The sequence below is a fragment of the Notolabrus celidotus genome, chromosome 7 (genome assembly GCF_009762535.1).
Source record: "Notolabrus celidotus isolate fNotCel1 chromosome 7, fNotCel1.pri, whole genome shotgun sequence".
Taxonomy (NCBI): domain Eukaryota; kingdom Metazoa; phylum Chordata; class Actinopteri; order Labriformes; family Labridae; genus Notolabrus; species Notolabrus celidotus.
This window is the reverse complement of record NC_048278.1, coordinates 26,509,389-26,531,659: the sequence shown is the minus strand read 5'-3', so window position 1 is coordinate 26,531,659 and position 22,271 is coordinate 26,509,389. Positions and strand designations below refer to the sequence as shown.

Here is a 22,271-nt window from a genome sequence, read left to right as displayed (position 1 = left end):
ACCACCCTTTTAATGTCTTGAACAGTTGTGTGAAAAATGTAGGGTTGAGTAACTAGCTGTGATTTTGTGAGCCGCCAAGTCTGATTTTGGGGGGTTTTGAGTGTCTGTGTGGGTGTGGGTGTTGATTGTGATCTGATGGGTCAGTTCGTTGGCCATCGTTACACTGATAGAGACTCTGTTGTCATGCCATAAGGTCGTCAGTGTTAATGAGAGCCGCAGCCAGCCAAGGCCTAATTACTCTTAAGACCCCTTTATCTGCAATTGCCCAATAGAGACCCCAATGGATGCATATACACATGAACAGTTGTGGACACCCCAATACACACACAAACAGCACAGACCATCAGCATGTACATCACAGTAAACAAATGAGCTGGGCGTTTTTCTTCTTCTCCTGCACTCTGTGAAGAGAGAGATAGAATCTCACGATGGTTGATTAACTTGGTCTTTATTCTGGAGCGGCTCCTCCCCTCCGCGTCGGCAACTAGACGGCTGACTGCAGTGGAGTGACGGAGGGCTCAGGGGTCGAGGGGCAAACTCTACAGGGAGCGGTCTCTCACCCCCCCTGGGATATTGCCCCAATGGGACGACAGGGGCCAAAAGTCACCCGGTTTGTTGAATCCTAACCTAGACACAGCGGCTTCTCTGGACACACACACCCAGGATCCATGCTGGGGACTGGCTTGTTGTTTTCTGGCTGCACACACCAGGAGAAACATATACACAAAGGGCATAGAGAAAATCATCAACAAGTTCTTACTGGAGTCTGTTTTTCCTTTTTAAACTCTTATACTTTCCGCCATTGTCCTTTTTAGCGTGATTAGTTGTTTTGTCTGGTTTATGAATGCAGGCGTATGTCACTTCTGCACTGTCGAAGGACAATGCAGTCGACATAAAACCAGCATTATTTCAACTGGCCAGCGGGTCTCACATGGTAGCCAAAAAAAACGTTGTTTGGAAGCCTATGAGAAAATCATCCTACTTCTAACTTGATTTTTACCTCAGCAAACATTTTCCTAATGACTATATGAATTTAGTTTCCAGTGTTGAGACTGATTTGAAGTTCATTGTATGAATTACAGTCCCATTTACAGGGAAGTTGGTGCTAAAGCAGGGTGTGCTCTGAGGCATGGATAATGTGTGAAGTTGCTGAAATGTCAACCAGCACATAAATTAGGTCTCTTCCGGCTTAAAAGTAACACATAAAAATGCCAAAATGTCAAGTCCACAAAGCAACAACCTCATGGCCATCATAGTGGTTACGTGGACTTAGTTATTGGGGCACAAGGTCATGCAGAACAAAAGTTATCAGCCCGTACTATGCTCCAAATCTAGATGGCATGATAATCTGGTTGTTTAAATCATGTAAGACTACTATATAAGTTTTCATCTAAAAGCTTAATTAAGTAAGGATATTTCAGTAAAATATGAATTATTTTCAGTATCATTAGTATTAACTTAAATATCCAAGTAAAAGTACTCTCAGTAAAAAGGTCTTATAGAGCATGCTAGATCGGAAAAACTGCAAATTATGAAGTAACTGAAGCCGTCAGTAAAAGGTAGTGCAGTACAAAGCACAATATATGATTGTCTCTTTTTCAAACTTCATACCTCTATAGTGGTGTAGAAGTTAAACGCTGCGTACATGCACAAAATGTTGGTCAGAGGTTATATTTGTATGAGATGGTCATGGTCTGCACAAAGGGAAACTTCATTTCTCTGGAATTCATTTATTATCAACATATTATCAGGGAATCTGAACACTAATTACCAAAGTGACATTATTTATTCAATAAAACAACATGCTTTCAGTTGTGAGACGTGTGTAAAAACTAAACAGAACATTAGTAGATCCAGCGCGGCATCAAGCAAAAGATCAGTGACTTCTAATTTGGCCTCTGTGCAGCTTGTTTATTTATCACTCTGTGCTTTCTGTTCAATTTCTTTGACTTCTTTACTTCATAGACGTCTTCCTCTGAAAGAAAGCAAACACTCATCAGGAGCTGATGTTACAAATGTGTATGTGTGTGTCCTAAAGCAGAGGAAGGTTGTGTACCTGGATCTGCTTCTTGTGGTTGGAAGAAGACTGAAGCCAAGCTAAAGAGGGAGAAGATGACGAAGGCAATGATGATGAAGGTCAGCTCAAAGCCAGTGAATGGCAGTTCCATCTACACACCTACCCAACACAAAGCATGTCATTATGTTATGTAACACTGTCACATTGAGATGGAACATAATGCATGATGCACAAACTGACTAATAAATCACCTGCTGGTGTTATTCAAGAGGTAGAATGAGATAACTGAGAGGTACGACCCTGTTAGGTACATTTGAACAAATACTGTTTATGCCCACACTCAACACACTGCATCATTTACATGGTGTCCATCTATCATACAGTTAGCATTAGCCTACAATTACTAAAATTCCTGATAACCAAGGGCTTTTAGGGTGATTCCATTATAATCTAAGTGTGGTATATTTAACAGGGCTCTAGGGTGTTAATCTGGATGTAGTCTTGAATAGAAAATGTGTCATGAACGAGTTGAACTACCCTCAAACTGAACTAATCTAAGATGTGGACAGAAAATCAAAGGTTTTGAACCAGGACTGTATGTGTGTCCCATATGTAGAGACCATTAGGACTTTGCAGATCTATAACACACATTATCTAAATATCAAAATGACAGTATGGACAGCACAAAAGCCACTTATCCCTGTTGAAGACATAGGCAGTTAATTCACAGCATATTGTGCAGCAGTCTGTATCCTCCACCAGAGGGCACTGTATGAACTATATTTCATCTATCTCCTGATGTGTTGACTTTATAACTCCACATACTCATCTGTTTACTGTCTGATGAGTGCTGTGGTTGTATCGACCAACATTTGTATCTGCTCTCATCTGTCCTGAAGAAGAAGGCAGTTTTCAGGCCTGGATGGAGCTGAATCTGTGGTTCAATTGCATATTCCCATGTTAATGATTACATTCTGAAAATGGATACAGGTAACATCATTTTGGCAGTAGTAGATGGTGCGTAAAGAGGTTGTTTTTTAAAATGGAACTGTGTTAAGATCACAGAAAATGGGGTAGTATGGACAGAGTTAAATGGATTTATCTCTAGTAAATGAAATGTTAGTGCGCCCTGCAGCATCATGGTTAAACTCTAATTTACTTAAAGTGCCACAGCTGTCAAACTAAATCAAACTTTAACTCTCTTATTGTTCCCCATCAAGTTGTCAGATCATTACCTCCCACATAAACATTTCTTAAACTCAACAGGCAATAAGATCTCTTAAAGTAGAACAACAGTAGAATGTTCATAACATCATTTAGGTAACACCATGAGGTTTCACACTTACTTTTCACACTTATTTGCTCAGATGACACATGATTCCAGCAAAAATTAGTTCATTCACACCAGCTCCACCCGATGATGACCTATCAAGACTGAATCAAATGTCTAATTCTCACAGGGTAACTTGTGATCTCTTTCAGCACACCTTTTGGGTTTGACCTACATTTTTATTAAAAGCCTCTCCCGAGCTGTGGAATTCTACAAGGGATGGCATGTTTCTTGCTGAGCAAAATAAGCAACAAGACACAATCCGAGGAGCTCTGAAGAGAAGTAGATTTTGAGACTTACCAGTGGAAGAGTAAAGCAGCTATTTTTAGCTCTGAAGATCAAAATCAGAAGGCTTCTGTGTCCTCACATACACTCACTTTAAAAGTGGAAATAACTCAGACATGAGATACTGCAGTTTCCTGAAGCAGGCGTTTGTTTATTTAATTTTTTTTTTACAGTGTGTCATCTGAGCCACTCCTGCTTCATCCCGGAAGCAAATACCAGTGGATCCTATAACAAAGTACACACACACACCTGTTCAGAGGTCACTATTCAGACTTTGTCTGGTAAGTGTTCACACCTGAATTCAAGGCAGTGGCTGCCACGTCAACATCATGAAGAAGGGGGTGGCTGTAGGCTTCTGAGGTTTTCATTCTCAGTCATAAAACATCAGCTGTAGTCAGACAATCTGCTCCACACTCTGAGCCGCTGGTTTTGTCTCTGATGGATGGGAGAGAAGAAATGTCACAGTGGTTTTTCATGATGAAAGTATAAGCAAATAACTGGTTCACTGGTTAAGTTTCACTGAATGAATATAAAACATTAAACATTAACAAAATGACACATATTAGCGCAGCTCTATTCACTTAAGAATATGAAATGCATTAAAAAAGCTCCGGTAGAAGTTCAAGTGGATCTTTAAGTAAATAATATTTCATCATATTTAATACGTTATATTTTCATGAATAATTGTATACATTGAAGATTATATGAGGTTTATTCATGACTGTTGCCAAGACTGTAAAACCTCTATTGTTTCAAACTCTAGAGGCATATATTTAGTTTGTGCACTTACATACAGCAGACAGCATGAAAAGAAATAAACTAGTAGATAATTTACACAAAGTATTTGAATTATTAAATGACATCTAGATTAAAAGTACATCCTGAATGTAGAATGGTTGGTGACCAGTGGCACATATTTTGGGATTGCCCAAGGTTGCTTCCTTTCTGGAAAGGGGTAAAGAGCGAGATAGATAAAGTTCTGGGAATTGATTTACTATTCACTCCAAGCCAGTTTCTTTTCAATCTAATCCCTGAAGACAAATACACCAGAGACCAAGAGTACCTGTTACATATTCTCTTGATGACTGCTAGGAAAATGGTGACAATAAAATGGATGAATTCACAGACACCTACAGAGGTACAGTGGAAATAGAAGCTGAGGGAGGTGTATGGAATGGAGGCTTTAACTGCTCAACTACAATTACGGTCTGATATCTTTGTGAAGAGATGGCTCGCTCCCTATAGCAACGTATCTATTTAACTAAAGGGAACTGTGCATTGTGCTATAATGTCTTAACTATCCACTTAATTATTATTCACTCATTAGTTTTATTCAGCTATCTAGGCCCCAATGTGTTTTCTTTCTCTTTGTTTTTATTTTATTTTTCCTCGTATTGTCATACATTTTCTGTGATGTTGTCAAGGAATGTTCTGTGTTGTGTTTTTTCCATGTTTAATGAAAAAAAGAAAGAAAGAAAGTTACAGTCAAGTACATCCTAAATTTATATTGAGAATAATGTTTTTAAATTACGAAAATGTTGAAAACAAAAATACTGAAGAATTCTGATCAATATGTCATCAATTGGTATTAAAGGGTGTCCTGGTGAGCTGGTGATTATATGTAACATTAGCTGATTGTTACTGGCCTGTCTAAGTTTCCCTCCCTTTAGTTTCCCTCACAGATATATCTGTCTCTAAAGGTTAAAAGGACTCAAAGAAGGGTTACTTTAAGACAATAACAAAGTATGATGGTAACAGAAATTGGGTTTTAAGCCAGCCTCTAAATGTAGAACAGATGATAAACAGACTGGTGGACGAATGTTGTGGTTTTATCAACCAGATTGCTGAACATCTCTATTTTGCTTTATGAAACATGTAGCTGTCTGCATAAAATAAACACTCACTTGCCATTTATATACACACAGAGCTTAAGCTAGTCTACTATTATTTAACAGTTCTCTCAAAAAGCCTCCTGTCGTGGATGTTTGGATTTTGTTGATTTAACCTAATGGTCAGGAATGTACTGTGACATGTTTCTAATAATCAGCCTTCTTTTTTGTTGGCGGATTGAAATATCATAAACACCTTTAACTTCATTTATTTTTTGTGTTTTTGAAGGCAGGAAGGCTCACTGTTTCTGGAAAGTTAGCATTAAGTAAGAATGATATGAGAATGTACGTCGAAACATTAATTAAGTTTGAGATACAAGCCACGACTTCTGATTTTCAGTTGATTCCAAAGGAGGCATAGCAATTCTGTTTCACAGTTAAAGATATTACAATCCTCTTATGGGAAGAGTGTAGAGAACTACTGCACCATACTGAAGAGTGTCTGTTCAATCTTATCCACCATATTCAAAATAATTAAAGTATTAAAAAGATACATTTTTAAAAACATCTTCAACAAAAAAGTAAATTTTAACCTTCATGCCTAATAAAATGAAAACTAAGTAATATAAATATTAAGCACTGCAATGAAAAAAACACAAACTACAACTTTTTAATTAAATCTTGATTCAAAAAAGAATTACATTAACATAATCAGTTGCCATAGGTAGGACAAAGTACAGGGCTCTTATGATTCCCCTGACACCTCCTTAAATATCTATGAATCATTCATACATAAATGCCTTCAGATACCGATCTCAGTGCTGATGTATTTGACAGCTGAATTTCGCTAATTAGCTGAAAACTAGATAAAAAAGTGTTTCTTTGCTCCCCTTCTTAAATAAACATACAATATGTAGAAGTTCACAAGAAAATGATTGCACCACTAATAGTTTGGTTTCCCATAAGAGTTAATTAAAAAAAAGTCTAAGTTAAAAGGAAAAGTTAGGTGTGTGTGTGTGTGTGTGTGTGTGTGTGTGTGTGTGTGTGTGTGTGTGTGTGTGTGTGTGTGTGTGTGTGTGTGTTTGCAGTTGTACCTTTCGGGTGTGCACATTCCTCGTTGAGTATCCCAGTGAGTGTGAAGAGGGCGAAAACCAGGAGAGAGAACATGATCGTCAACACCTCCATCTCCGCCAGAGAAGATGCCATTTACAGCCAACAGCCACGGCCGCTACCACAGCTGTGAACGGCTCATCGGTTAAATCGCCATCAAAGGTAACAACCCTACTCCCAAAGCTCAAGGAACCACAATAAGGATTAAACAATTACCCAGACTGTGTTAGTTAGTATTTCTATGTTTATCAGCAGCTTCATTCAAACACTCATACTCTATTTCTGTCTGTCTCTGTCTCTGTCTCTGTGTCCGTCTATGTACTGTGTCTCCCTCAGTGTCACACGTACAAGACCTGTGAAATTAACACATGCCCTCTCGAGTTCAAGTGAGATCGTATGAACCCTAATTATTAATGGGCCCTGTGGCTGTGAGTGAGTGTGTTTACTAGTAGAAATGCACAATCTTAAATACATTCATATATTTTTGAGGGTTGTTTTTTGAGTGGAAAGGAATCGTAATTGTATTTGAGATATTAGGTGTTGATAGCATTAAGTTGAGGTTGAGAAACTGAAACTTAGGGGAAGTGTCAGTGTTTTTTCTTCACAACAAAACCCTGTGATGTGGTGGAAACATCTTTTCAGTGGAACAAATCCATGTCAACTCCCAAACAAACAGCCCTCTAATTTATCATCAGTGCATTTGCACACTCACAAACTTTCGAAACATCTCTACATGCATGTGTAAAATGACCAAAGCTTTAAACCCCAGAAGTCGGACTTTACAGTAAGTAAAGCATGACTTTTCAATTTTTCAAAAGGTATGCAACAATACATGTGTATGTGTGTGGTGTGTGAGTGTGTATGTGAACAATGGTGTAAGTGTGGTGGTAGACTTATCTAGGACACTTATTCTGACCACATCCAGGTGCATGGCTGCAGCTGCTAAAAAGTGTTGCAGAGTTCCCTGTGTAAGTTCATAGTTAATCATAAGACCTGTTAATAATATAGAATAAAGGACTCAAAGAGGTTATGAATGAGGAAAGAGACATACATGAATCTATTATATTCTTTATTTAAGAAGGAAAAGGCTTATTTCCCTTAAAAAATCTTCAAGATTGGTCTGGCAAAGAGAGCAGCATGACAATTGTTACTACAATCAACAGAAACAATACAATCAGACTGTCAAAGACAAAACATTTAGAAGTATGCAGCTGTCTATTTCTATGAAACTCATTTAACACATACATTTGAGATCAGTATACCTTGCAGTCTGGGAAGTGAAAAACAATCTGCTAGTAGAGAAAAGTCAACTTCAGTAGGCATGTTAGTTTGGGTTTTTCATTGTAAAATAACAAACATAGAAATAACATATTGAATGGCTGATAGAGAAAATTGGTAAACTATATGATAAAAAAAACTAACGACAAAATGATACAGAGTACTTCCTCAAAGATCGGTGCCAGAAGACATCTATCAACATATGCAGAGGAAGTCAAACTTATGCTTAAATACCTTTTTGAGCTTAAAATTCTGACTTGTTGGCAGCCATCCAAAGATGTGAAACCAGAATAACTCAAATGCCCTGCACACACTTAGTTATTCTGGTTTATTAGACCTTGTATGAAGTGAAGTCTCTGCTGCATTCTAGTACACAGAGCAATGAAGGAGCAACAGCATGGCGGACCGTAAGCCTTATAATCAGTCTTAAAGTGATCCCTCCTTGTCCATCGTTTTTTTACTAGTGGCCCCGTCATCCTCAGATCCTTCCTTCTCACTGAAACAGATTCCCTTTCAAATAATTATCCCTCAGTCACTCGCACAGGGCGATCACAGTTTGTCAGGAAGGTTATAAGGTGAGGGACTGCTAGCTCACCTAAAGGTGCTCAGTTTGTTTTTCTTTAAGGATTCCTTCAGTGATCATTTTTTTTTTAGGTCTTCTCCTCAAAAATAAATCCCCCAGATATAAAAAGGGTAAAATCAGTGAACCAAGTAGTTTAATATCAGACTTAATGCACCTCTGATGCTCTTCTGCAGGGCATCAGTAGCTGCAGGCTGAGCAGTCGTTGACTGTAGCTCACTTTCTCCCTCATAACACCTTTAACTACTTCTTTTCTACAATCATTCCAACTGGGGTTGATTTTGATATGCACGAATAGAGAGCAAGAGCAGCCCGTCCCAATTAGATCACATGAATACGCATGAATATGAAGGGGATGCATGAATACAAAGCCTAATGTAAGTGTGGTCAAATTCTCTTGCACAATGTTTGCCAGGTCGTCACTGGAAATAAGAATTTGTTCTTAATGACTCACCTTGTAAAATAAAGGTTAAAAGTTTGCATTTTCATGGATTCTCTTTTACATCTACAGGACCAGAACATATGACCATCAATTTTTATTCTTAAATATGATTTCTGTCCATTTTTTTTTGTTCTTATCCTGCTGATCTATGCCAGAATGTTACATCTTCTGAGAAGTTTAGTTTTCATCAGTAATTTGATGCTATGGAAAGAGATATGACACCTTTATTGACAGCTCTGTTGACAAATTAGGTTCCCACAGTGCAGCGTGGAACAGATCAGTGGAGAGGAACAGCAAGAGGAGACTTATCTCAAACTAAGACAAGAGTCAGTAAACTTTCCATAACCTTAGGTGTCCGTTTCTAAATGACTCAAGAACCCCTTACAATGTAGACTGAACTGACCTCAGGGATTTTTTCTGTTTAACAGCTATGTTAAACATGTGATTCAGTTAGCATCACAGATGGGACCTTGTTATTGTGGCTATACCAGCCAGTCCTGTAGGTAGAGGCATGTCATCCAGCTTTATATACAGTCAGTCGTCAAAATTGGTCAAAATTCAAAGGGAAATTAAGAATCGAATTATTGTACCAATACATTTTGGTTCGTGACCTTTAACAGGATCATCATCATCATCAGTTTTTAATGTATTATGATGAACATGAGGAAGACCGTGAGCTGTGACAGTTTGGTTCTGACAGTTCAGCTGCTCTGTGAACTAAAACTTTTGCAATTTAGAAACCCATTGAGTAGTTTTTCAGAGTCGGGTCTACATTTCATGACAATTTTTCAGAAATGTGTCTCTTCATGGATCACTTTGAATTCACACACAGTCTCCAGTTATATCAATTATAATCCTCTCTGCCAAAGACCACTTAGATTGGGATTACACCCTCACTACCAAAGCATGCACACAGACCTACACCCACATTCTGTTAAATCTGACACATAACACACTAAACATATTTTACTGTTCAGTCGGACATCTAAGGGTCCTTTATTCTTTAACATAAAGAAATTAGGTGGCTTAATATCTATCAAGTCATTTTCTCTCACCAGGGAGTCCCTGAACAATTAGGCAGTGTGTGTGTGTGTGTGTGTGTGTGTGTGTGTGTGTGTGTGTGTGTGTGTGTGTGTGTGTGTGTGTGTGTGTGTGTGTGTGTGTGTGTGTGTGTGTGTGTGTGTGTGTGTGTGTGCGTGCGTGCGTGTGTGTGTGTGTCACTGCTGTCCATGTGCACAGGTTGTGTAATCTTATTAGCAGCAGCACTGGTCAGAGGAGGAGATTGAGGTTAGTCTAAGCCCTAATCCTCGTGGACCGTATGCTTATTACCCAGCAAGCACGACAAAATCATGGCTCCACCCCACAATGAAATACACACACACAAACACACACTCACTATCGCACACACAAATACACACACACACACACACACACACACACAAACACATATTCCTTGCCTCCTTGTTTACTGCTAAGCTCTACCATCTCATCTCTTGCTCTCTCCCTCTCTCTCTCTCTCTCTCTCTCTCAGCGGGAGGGCGGTGGAGGACGAAGTGGAGGAGTTGGAGGGGGAGGAGATAGTGCGCACTGTTGAGTAGTTTCCCAGTCGTCATGGCGACCTCACACCCCACCATCTCCAGAGCTGTCTCCGTGTTGCCACGGTGACCTGAACCCGTTCAATCTCCGCTCCACTTGATGATCCGGATTGGGCTGATAAAGGAGAGGTGATCCAGGAGTGCCGTCCCCCTTTTGTTAAAAGCAGCCCATGGATGGGCCAGCGGATTACACGCACAGACTCTGATCGGTGGACAGGAAGGCTCATCGTGTTGGGAATGCTGTGGGAGTAACACCGGAGTGTTGCCTGGAAACAGCAACATGCCAGTACAACAGATAACTGTCGTCCCGGCCAAGGAGCCTGCCAGCAACGGCAAGAGCTCCTCTCGCTCCAAAGAAAAGACAGAGGTGAGTTTCTGACCTCTACACTTTGTTTACAGACCTGTGAGGTGACGGTCAAAATCTCTATTCTCTTTGTTCAGCTTTTTTGTGTCTAAACTCGTATAGGAAGTTGTTCAGATTATGGAGAATTGAGTCTGCTGTGATGTTCTTTGTGTTATCAGAGGGTTGAAGTCATTCTATGGGTCATTAAGCGCTGGTCTTGATTACTGTAGAGAGGCTGTGTGTGTGTGTGTGTGTGTGTGTGTGTGTGTGTGTGTGTGTGTGTGTGTGTGTGTGTGTGTGTGTGTGTGTGCATATCAGCCTCCAGTGTGTCTTTTCAACTCACTCACAAAGTACAGTATGGATGCACTCAGCAGCCTTTTATCGCTCTTCCCTCACTTGGGATTTGATGCTTTTCCATCTGCATCCTTTACAGAGCCTGAAAAACAAACCATTAAATATCTCATCACAAAGCATCACTGAAACCTCTTCTCACCTGAAATCACCTACGTCACATGCGTAAAGCTATGATGTGTTTTTCTTAGACAGCAGGGACTCTTCCAGGTAGCCAGAGTTAGGGATTTACAGCACGAAGACATGTGAGGTCATTAATGAAGTACATGAAGTGAACTGTTGGATTCTTATGGAAACTTAATGTGTTTCAAAAAGTCATGCAATGGTTGTTGGAAAGTTAACTTGTACATGTTAGATCTCAAACTCTCAAAACGAACACTTTTCTGTTATGTGTTGTACTTCTTGTGTGCATGCACTTTTTGTTAGTCTTTAAGCTCAACTGTGAATGTAGATGTGAGAACGGAAACAGTAACTTCCTGGTGTCTTTTGATTCAGTTCAGTTTAATTCAGTTTCACAGCTTTATTTTGGTTCCCACAGTGTCATGTCATGTGTCAAAATGTTAGTCATGACCCTGCTGAGTAGTATCAGAAACACTTGACTGTTGGGAAACTAGCTTTTGAAAAATGTAATCTCCCATAACTTCTCTACTGTCAACAAAGATAACTCTCCAACCATGAAAAAGTTGAATCAACTACATTAATTTTATTGATGGTGGATTAGTTTAAATTAGCATGTAAAGAATGATTTTAAGTTTTCAATGCTACCCATCTGAGAGCTTCGGCAAGGAACTTTCTGATTGAATCGATTTTGGTGCCACCTATGGACAAAGCAGTACCCTTGGTCTCTCGCTGATCTGTCCTGTACATGTGACAGTACTGTTGTCTTACTCTTACTCTTACTCTTACTCTGCTGTAGTACAACACTTGAATGTATAGCTCATTAGACATGTTTGCTGTGGGAAATGTAAAAATAAGACTGGCTGTTGCTGGCTGCCCCCCTCCTAATTGTTTTACTTATTTCAAATAACTATATAGAAATAGTCATTATGCTTTTGCTTTTGTAAGTCATTCAGAGGCATCGATATTCATGTCAGTCTGTTTCGTAACTAGCTAAAAATTCCTTACAGGAGCTTTAGGTTAAAGTAATAGATCTGGAGATCATGATGTCCAAGAGGTCTGTTTTAAGATCCTCAAAGCCCTCTGTACAACCTCACAGTTGGAACAACCTTTTCACCTCACTTAATCCTAATTCAGAGGATCGGACATCATAAGAGCAGGCACTGTGTTAGATTGTATTTCTAAACATACTTGTGCAGTGAAGTGTGAATCACAAGCTTCTTAAAACAACCAAAAAAACATATTCGCTGACATCACCAAGTCCTTTTTTACGGTTGTCAGACAATAAGGCATGACTATCCACAAACTGGAGGCTCCTCATGCAAATTTCTTGTGTATTAGGAATGTTATGGGAACACTGCAGTTGTTATTGACTTATTTTAAGCCCTGTCGATGACACAATAATAAACAGGTTTAAGACTGAGCTAATACATAAATAGCTAATAATTGCATTGATAAAAATAATTCTCTTTCAATAACGGCAACAATGTGCATATTTTCAGTTTTTCTACAGAGTAGATCATCCAGTGTTTTAGAAGGTTCAATATTAACATGATGAGCAAACCAAAGGAGAGTTTTGAATGATGAAAGAGAAGACCATCTTTATCTTAAAAGTAAAAACAATGCAAAGATTCAATAAAAAAAACATGTAAGATATTATAATTTATAGTGCAGTAATTTTCATTTCACTAAACCTGTTTAATTTTGATTTTTATGTTTGTCCAAATTATTAACCAATTCAGAAAGTGACTGCTGACTCAGGCATCCATTGGGATTAATTCATATATTAAGATATACCATATAGATAGACCATATAGCCTGCCTAATTTAATTTTAAGTTACAGTTAATTTTTCAGTACTGTACAGAAAACAATGGAAACCAATTTAGCTACCCGGACTAAAGGAATACATTTATAGATTATAAAATGCTACAGCTAGCTTTAAAAAAAGCTGGAGAGTAACATTTCAATTAGCTTCTTCTAAACACTATGCATATCCTACTGACTATTAAAATAGTTGCTTAAGATGTTCAAATTAAAACAAATCTTTTTATTATATTGTTTGAAGTTTTAAGGCAATTATTAGTCTCTTTCTTAAGACAGATGATTGTAAATCATATTCATTTTACTGCACTAACGATGAGGGATGCAGGCGTTTAGTCAACTAAATGATTAAATGTCGTCACCCTAGCTAGCTGGCACTAAAATGAATAGCCGTTTAAATCAATTATTATTAATATTCTCATCATTGTGGACCCAAATATGTTGTGTCTCGGCTGTAGTGCAGCCACCTGGCACTAGCCAGGGCTCCAGTTGATGGCTACTGCCATAATGCTAGAACTCTCTACTACCCAGATGTAAACAAGCACAGATGATTATGGTGTCTTGTAGCATGACACAGTTTGGCAGTATTTTGATCTTGAAAATAGAGATAAGGTTGTATGTAGTTGTCGAACTGAGGAGTGTGTATCCAGCACAGGCATGTGGACGTTAACCTGCAGAGTACCAAAGGCTGGTGGTGCTAGGTCTGCTGATGTTAGCATCACTCTGCAAACCAATTTATCCACATCCCGTATTTAGCCCTGTTAAATAAATTGTGCTTCATTTTGACTGTTTGACTTAAGACGAGTCTGTTAGTTAGAATTTAAATTTATGTTTAAATGACGAGGAAGTTTGTCACTGCGGATCATCACTATATACAAAAGGAGAAAGCGATAACACTTTTTTTTAAGCTGTGATGTCTTATTTTCTCTGGACCAAGTAGAAATGAACTTTTATGATCTAGGTTATACTGCTACAGTGACACCACAAGACCAAAGCCCTTATGTTAAACAGTGATTAAGAATAGATAGTGATACTGTAGCCTAATGGATGCTCATCTAAATATAGCTGAAGTTGTTTTTTTATCCTGAATGTGGCAGTAGGTGTTTTTCTTAATCTTGAGTACAGAAACAAAATATAGCCTTCACTCCACGCTACATGACTTAATCCCCCCTCAGAAACATGCAAATGTATTCATAGACTCCTCACAGTCCGTGCTGTGCATCAGAGTGAGAGTGTCGGCAGAGGAGCAGGTGCTCAGGTAGGTTTCTGTATTAAATGATCTCTGTTTATTTTACTGGCATGAAGTTTCTGCAGGAAGGAGTGGAGGGTTTTACTCTGATCTCTTGATCGTTTTGAAATGTTTTTCTTTGGCAGTTCGGAGTGCTTTGCTGGGACTACAACCTGTCGTCCTTGTAATTCAAGATACTTTGGATGTTATATTTCAGGTTCTGGGCTTGCATGTGATGACCCAAAGTTTAGAATGAATAAAAAAATTTACAGGGAGGGGGATTGAGCAAGTGTGCAGCTGCTCAATCTGTCTTTAAGGACATACTGCAATTTTTTAAGTCAAAGTATTGAGCATTTTGAAGATAGTTTAATTATGATGCAGGTGCAGCTACCTGTCAGATGTTTCAGCTGACACACCCCTTACTGTTTGACATGTAATTGACTCTGCAAACTATAGAAGATTGCCAACCTTTATGGCAACAATAAATAACGACTTCATCTGCTGTGTCACTCTGTCAAAATGTGACTTAAAAGAACATTATTTTTTAAGTTATAGTTTTCGTTCTGCTCATCAAGGGCTGGATGAGAAGATTTCTATCAGTGTGTGATGTGTTTCTTTTTAAGCTTTATATATGAGCATGACACATATATGAGGACATTCTGCAATATTAAATAACTATGTTCTGTATCCTGAAAGACAACCTGATATGGTTGCACAAATATTAAGCTGAATTTTAAACATAGACTTCTTATGTGTTAATCATGATTGGTATACTTCACACAGTCCCTTTATTTGCTAAACCTAAAAACTGCTGAATCCTAAAAAAGTCTAGATAGCAGGCTGTTCTTCTGTTGCTGTACTGTACTGCAAATATCAGGGTTTTTTTTACCATAAGTTCATAAACACAGTCATTGCAATCATTTTGTGTAAATGTAAAAAGAAAAATCAAAGAATCATATATCTTAGAATCTCTAAATGTCAAATGCCTAACAACACTTTTACATACAGCTTACAGCTCTGTACACAGTAGGCTTTGCATAGTTGGCTCCGTTTATGTTGTGTTTATGTGTTGTGAAAACACTGAAATTCAAAGTTCCCACAATCACAATTTATGAAAATTTTTGTTTTTTTCCCAGGTTTTATTTCTGACATCCTGTGTGTGTTTAATACTAACACATTTTTAATGCATACACTCAGGGTTTCTTTCTAACATTGAGAGCATTGGAGCACGCATTAACAACCCCAAATGAATATTTTATCACATTTGATAGATATTAAAACAATCAATCAAGCATTTTTTTATAGAGGACCTTTCATACAAATCAAATGTAACCCAAAGGGGTTTACAGTGATTGAAAAACAAGAGAGAAGCAGAAATAAAACAATGGCAAGACATATTAAGGGAAAATAATAATATTAGTAGTAATAATAATAATAATAATAATAATAATAATAATAATAATAATAATAATAAAAATGGCAATTAAGATAACATAAAATAAAATAAAATAAAATAAAATAGAGACTAATGCACACCAACAATAAAATATGTGTAATTAAAATAAATTAAAGCATCAAAATTAAGAATACAAATAGTTTGAATAAATACATTTAATAAGGCTAAGGGTAAGAGTTGAAAATAAAACTAAGGCTAAAAATATCAATAAAACTGAGTAGATTAATGAAATAAATAAATCAATGAATGAATGAATAAAAATAGAATAAGATAACAGTTAAAATGACTAAAACAACAAATCAACATTTAAATCAATATTACAGTAAAAGGTAAAACAAATGAGAAACAACATCTTTGTTTACTCAGAAGTTCACATTTACACAAATAGGGAATCTGCTGAGCAATCTCCTACAACCAAAGGGCAAACAGATCCAAACATTTTGGCTTCATTACTAAAAACCTGTTGCTATTTATTTTAAGCCACCTTATGGAAAATGTAATATGTGATTGATTCCTGTTTAATTGTAACAAATAAGGAAATATTCCATTAAATAACCAAACATTGGGAACATGTGCTGTCAGCTTCAGTACATGTGTTGACACCCAAGGAGGTTGCAGAGTGTTAGCTTTGACTTCACAAAGGACTACTGATTTAAACCTGGCCATCAGCAAATCCCTTGATCAGCTTAGATGATGCAGTCTTCTACTTGTCATTGACTTGCTTATTTATTTCACTCATTTGCACCCAGTGTACCCACCACCACTTCTATGTGTGGGTTAGTACATCTAAGCTCTGCTTTACTTTGTATATTTTGTGGGAAAACTAAATATATAGAAGCCTCCTACGTTGTTTATTACAAATATCAAGGTGTAGCTCTTTGAGTTTCTTTGAGATACTGGCTCAACCTATGGGTATTATACTGAATTTACTAAATAAGAAAACCCAAAACCTTCCAAATAATATATATAAAATGTCAGCAAGCTTCATTAAGGACTTTTTCATTTTTTATTAAATTCAAATAAAGCTTACCTCATTTCAGCAAGGGGGACCAACAGAGCTGCAGCATATTTTAACTGACATTATCATGGTCAGTGAATCTCACTGAAATGTAAAAACAATGAACTGATAATGATATTGTCATATGCACAGTTAAATCATTGTATATCTTATGTATTTGTGCTATGGCCCTTAAATATGTTTGAAGCCAGCCACACTGATACTTTGGATGATTCATTATGTCACTATTATAAACATGGGCACTGTAGTTTATTTTTCAATTGATGCCACTTTTATCAACATGTTGTCAAAAGTACATAATAATTAACTGATTAGAAATAACTGTATTTGATCAATATGTAATAAAGACTACAAACTACAGTGTCCAAATTAAAAAAAAATGTCTTGGCCTTTTGAAAAATGTATTAAAAAAGTGTACGTTGAGATTTCAGAACAGAGCATATTCACAGTCTCTATCCCAAATGTAGGCCCTATAATACAATACCAGTCCCCTCTTCTTACAGTAAAATTACCAAAGAAGTAATCCATAAACAAACATCCTCACATTTACACACTGTAGGATTTTTTAGTGTTAAGTTACTATCTATTGCTGAATGGGCAAACCAAATGGTGTTTGGGCCAACAGATTCATTGGAGCTACTGCAAAAGAGGCATTCATCCAGCAAACAGAGAATAATAATGAGGGAGGAAAGAAGAATGAAAAAAGGAAAGAAAATACAAGAATGTATTCACGCAGTCCAAACTGTAGTTTATAGAATAATGTCGTAACAGAGCCAGGGGTTTAATTGTAAGCAGGGTCAATGTCATTAAACATTTACAGATTGTCTGTACCCACTCAGCCCAAACTACAAGACAATGACTTTAAAAAAAATAGATCTTTTAAATCCATGAAATATACCATCCATCATTTATCTTCAGCTTCCCCTGTATTTTTTGTATTCAGCTTATTTTCCACTGCCCACTCACTCCAGCACCAGGCAGCTGGCAAGTTTCCCTGCATGTTGGCATGTTGGGCCTCAGTGTGTTTGTGTGAGTGGGTGTGTTGGTGATGGGGACTTATTCCTTGGGTCAATCACAAACCAGTGGATACTGACATCTGAGCCTGGATGTTTTTACCACTGTCTGGGACAAAGACGTATTTAATCCCACGATGCACCTGGCTACCCCTGTGACTGTGGGATTAAAGCCAACTGAAAGCAGAGATGTAGAAGGGCTCACTTGAAAAATATGTTTCTTATTTTCCAGTTTCTGTTTTCATTTTTTCCTGCAAGAATGTGCTATTGTTTGATTAATTTGAACATTTCTAACTATGGCTTTCTCAACGCACAACAAAGTATGTGTTAGTCGACGTGCTCTGTTTAGACACCTGCAGAGAGGCTAATGTGTTTCATTGTAAAATAGAAATGCTTCGTATGTCTCATTGAATCCCAGTTTCAAATGCAGCTGGCATTCTCTATTTCCCATCCAGAACTTAATTCATGGAAAAATGCAGCTGTTAATTGACTATCTATATAAAAACATACAATGTTAGTCTGTCATCTTTCTGAGAATTTCTTATGCTGTTTTAAAAAAATAATTCTGATGCAATAGTTATGAGTTTTGTCATACTGGCCAACTGTTGAAGATAAAATGACTAAGACAGTTTTATTCCAATTAAGAATTTCACTTTGAAAGCTCAAAACAAAAACACACAAAAGAACCCAGACATATCTACATACATTTTCTATTTTGCTGCTTCAAAAATATGTACTTTCTCATGATCTAAACCGATGTTGTGATCATAAACGCATAAATCATCATCCCCTGAATCCACCACCGACATAGTTTGAGAGTGTGTTGCTATCTGGGGAAAAAAAAACTTTAAAAAATGTCACGCTCTTCGTGGTTTACCTGTGGGATTTTCAGTATTCAGCTCCTGTCGGTAACAGAAACTTGTGAATTAAGATGCCTACAATGAGTGTATGAGGTGATGGATTTCTGATGGTTGAACTTCTAGAAAATGTGCTATTAGTTTGCTTTAAATAGAGACACATTGCAGAGCAGCATCTTGTTCACTTAGCAGGGCGGCCAGCTAATAGGATTGCCTGGCTTTAGTTCAGGTAATAATCAAATCACAAGGACACGTGTCCACACAGGATTCCTTGAAACTGGATTTTAACCAATAAGAAACTGAACAGAGCCAGCTGCCTCTTCATACTGTTCTCAGTGTGAGGATGAATTTAAAAGCTATGTAATCTACAGGCTTTTGTAGTTGTTGTTGTTGTCATTGCTGAGTTAAATAATTTAGCATGTCCATCTGGTCAACCCTCAGCTTTATGAGCTACACTATCAGTCTCCTTTATAATAAAAGATGAGACCTGGAAAAATCCATTCATCAATATCTGATCTTGTTGCAGAAAATTTGAAGACATCAGCTTTCCAAGACATATTAAACTTGTATAAACTCTTTAAACAATAAACTATTAATCTATTCCCAGAGAAAAAAAATATCTAAGACTATTTTTTGGTAGAATACGTTGTAAACTGTAAAATCAGACCATGCTTAAATGTAGTGCACTGGTTTTCATCATCTTACAAATGTCCATATTCTTTGTTGTGTGACTGAGATATTGCTGCTTTAAACCTCCACTGGCTACTCAGGTACCACATGATGATGTGTAATGATTTTCTGTTTCTCCTTCTCCCTGCAGGGGAGGAAGGGCGCAGGGCGCTCAGGGAGTCGATCCAGCAACATCTCCAAGGTAACGGCTGAATATCAGAGAGCCAATTACGAGGTCACAGTTCAGTGTGTGTGGAAGCATTTTTAAATCATGCAGAATTGGATGTGAAAGAATGGAGCAGTGCCAGAAGAGTCACTAATCTGTATATACAAGATTTCACACAGTGATATAAACTCTTCTTATAAATATGCATCTTTGTTTTAACTATGAGAAAAATGGCTGTGTGTAATATTAAAAGTACTGATGGTAAAAACAAAAAATATTACACGCAGCTCATCAGATCCCTTGAGCCCTTTGGCATCTTTTGACAATTTGTTATTTATTTAAAATGAGTGTTAGATTTTTAGATTCCAGCAGCATTGTAGGAGCTTTAAGGAGCTGTTTATTTTTATTTTTTATTATTTTCAGAGTGTTGCAAAAATAAAAAAATTCTTCACATTTCAATTTACATACAATTATTCATTACAACAGGTATATACTGAAGTCAAATTTGACTTTTGTTTAGACAAAAGCAGCACTCCTTTTTTTTTCTTTTTTGAACTCCTTCAAACTTTCCCCCTTCTCCTCTTCTGATAAAGAAAAAAAAAACTAACAAAGAACTGTACAATCCTGACTGAATACCAATTTAGCCACATATTGAATCAGGGAGCACAAGGAGCAGCCCAACATACATTAAATATTTGTATAGAAAAATAACTCTTTGATAAAACATCTAACAAAAGTGTGGCCTGGTGCCGTGTGTAAACAGTCTAAAAACTGCAGCCACAAACTTCTTACAGTAAACTCTGGTTTTAAATGATTAACATGACTATTATTTACAGAAGGAGCTGTTTATTTTATAATGATGAATAATGCTAATGATTTTTTTTAATGTAGTGAAAAATGAATTTAAAAAAACAGCAACTTGTTGGTGTTAGAAGCCAAAACTCAAGGCATTTTTTGAAACAGCTGGTTGAGGCCAAAATGGAGCTAAAACTGTAGTAAATACTGATCCTTTCAGGGTGTCAGAAATATTCACTATCATAGTGTTATTATGTGGCTGCTAAATGTTTACTTTGACAATATTACAAACATATAAAAAGCTTTATAAGCAGTAAATGTCAGGGTTGTCTGTTTGCCAGGGTAATATATCTTCTAATGCCTCCTGTCAGGTCAAAAACCAACTTCTGTTGCTCTAAGATGATGCTTGTATATGACTGACCTGTCATTTTGTCTGGTGTTGTGTTCAGTAGAAAGTATGTCAAGACAGTCTGATGTTTTGACAAACCTGTGATAGTTGACTGAATATCACAGTGACAGACCGTTGTCCCTGTATTGCCTCATGGGAGCTAATTTGAGATTATTTGTCGTTTCAGGCCAGCAACTCTACAACGGGATTAACTACTGCTTCTAGAACATCAATCACCCCGTCCCCGCAGGACATATGCAGGTAACACAGCTGGCTCTGTAAGAATCATCCAGAGTTTAGGGTTAATGGTTATGAACTTGTCCTAATAAACTGCTTTTCTTGTCTGCAACCACTCACACCACATTCATACACTGTTGACTGAGGCTCCCATCAGTATGAACTAATCTCATATGGATTCACACACTGCTGACTCTGTCACTGGGAGCAACTTGAGGTTGACAGTTTAGTACAGTTCAGTATGTGACTGCAGGAGCTGGGATTGAAAAGACAACCTTACGATTGAGAGACAACCGAGCCACAGCCGCCTCAATTACATCTAAGTGGTCATTACACAAAACCTCTGTAACTGTCCTCCCCAAGTACCCACAGTTCACTATGTGATATTAAACATGCACGGTAGAAGGCATTCTCTGCAGTGAGTGGGAGACTGAGTTAGAAAGGCCTGACTCACCAAGAGGGGCGTTTAGAAAATGAAGATTGGGATCCTTCAGGTTGTATCTGCAAGCTGCAGGGCTCAGTCTCTGTGGTTGAAGGTTAAAAGGATGCTGTGTTTGGTGGCTGTGTACATAAGTACTGAATATGAGTTCATGGACCTCCATTTGTCACATACCATCCTTAATGTGTTCTCTCATCATTTCTAAACAACAACTCTAAATTGAAAATTTGCTTTCACACCATTATTCAAACATCATGTGTCGCTTTTTGTTTTTTGTGGAGTTCATTTTTCTGCCTTAGATATTCATGATTGAAACATCTGTCCTGCCAACATCACTTTTAGGCAACAAGGGAGCTGGTAGGAGTTTACAGAAGCAGTAAACTTAGTCTATTTCACATGTCAGAATCAATATGTAGAGTTAAGAGTTTTTGTTTTGGGAAGTTAGCTTACAGCAACCTGTACAGCTTCACCTCATCCACATTTGACATACTCTTACATAAAAGGCTCTGATGACAGCTTTCATAGAGAGGTGTACTCAGGAGTCAGTGATTGGTACAGATATCCTAATATCAGTCAGCTCTCAGGTTTACAAATCAAACAACAATCTAAAAGGGTTGCTTGGAAGTAATTACAAACTATATCCACCACCTAAAGTGCTACTAAGAAATACAGTTTTAGTTCAAATTGTTGTGGTTTGAAGAAAAAGTTCACACAACAAAGCCTTTTCTTTTCTGATATACCTTAACCGATGTATAATGGTGAAAACAGACATCTCAGCAACGGATATCTCATCACTTGGGCATAAAGACAACACTTGTGCATGGTTAGATTATAGGACAGGGACATAATTGTGACTTTTTTATTTTAGTGAACTGTCCCTTTAAGTGTTTCAGTTGAGTTTCAGT

General features: G+C 37.5%; 1 protein-coding gene and 1 long non-coding RNA gene across 2 annotated transcripts in view; one reads left to right on the top strand and one right to left on the bottom strand.

Moving 5' to 3' along the window:
* Positions 1-22,271, top strand: part of march1 (membrane-associated ring finger (C3HC4) 1) — a 34,116-nt gene that overhangs the window by 6,079 nt on the left and 5,766 nt on the right. Inside the window, exons 3-8 of the mRNA XM_034687569.1 lie at positions 2,039-2,136; positions 3,806-3,913; positions 6,550-6,733; positions 10,403-10,833; positions 19,493-19,543; positions 20,878-20,951. Coding sequence (XP_034543460.1) covers positions 10,747-10,833; positions 19,493-19,543; positions 20,878-20,951 — 212 coding nt within the window. The 5' untranslated portion in view covers positions 2,039-2,136; positions 3,806-3,913; positions 6,550-6,733; positions 10,403-10,746. The remainder of the gene's footprint in view (positions 1-2,038; positions 2,137-3,805; positions 3,914-6,549; positions 6,734-10,402; positions 10,834-19,492; positions 19,544-20,877; positions 20,952-22,271) is intronic.
* LOC117815705 lies at positions 2,843-6,747 on the bottom strand. The gene is made up of 3 exons (XR_004631840.1): positions 6,556-6,747; positions 3,648-4,067; positions 2,843-2,951 (listed from the first exon to the last, which is right to left on the bottom strand). It is a non-coding gene; the product is annotated as an uncharacterized LOC117815705 (long non-coding RNA).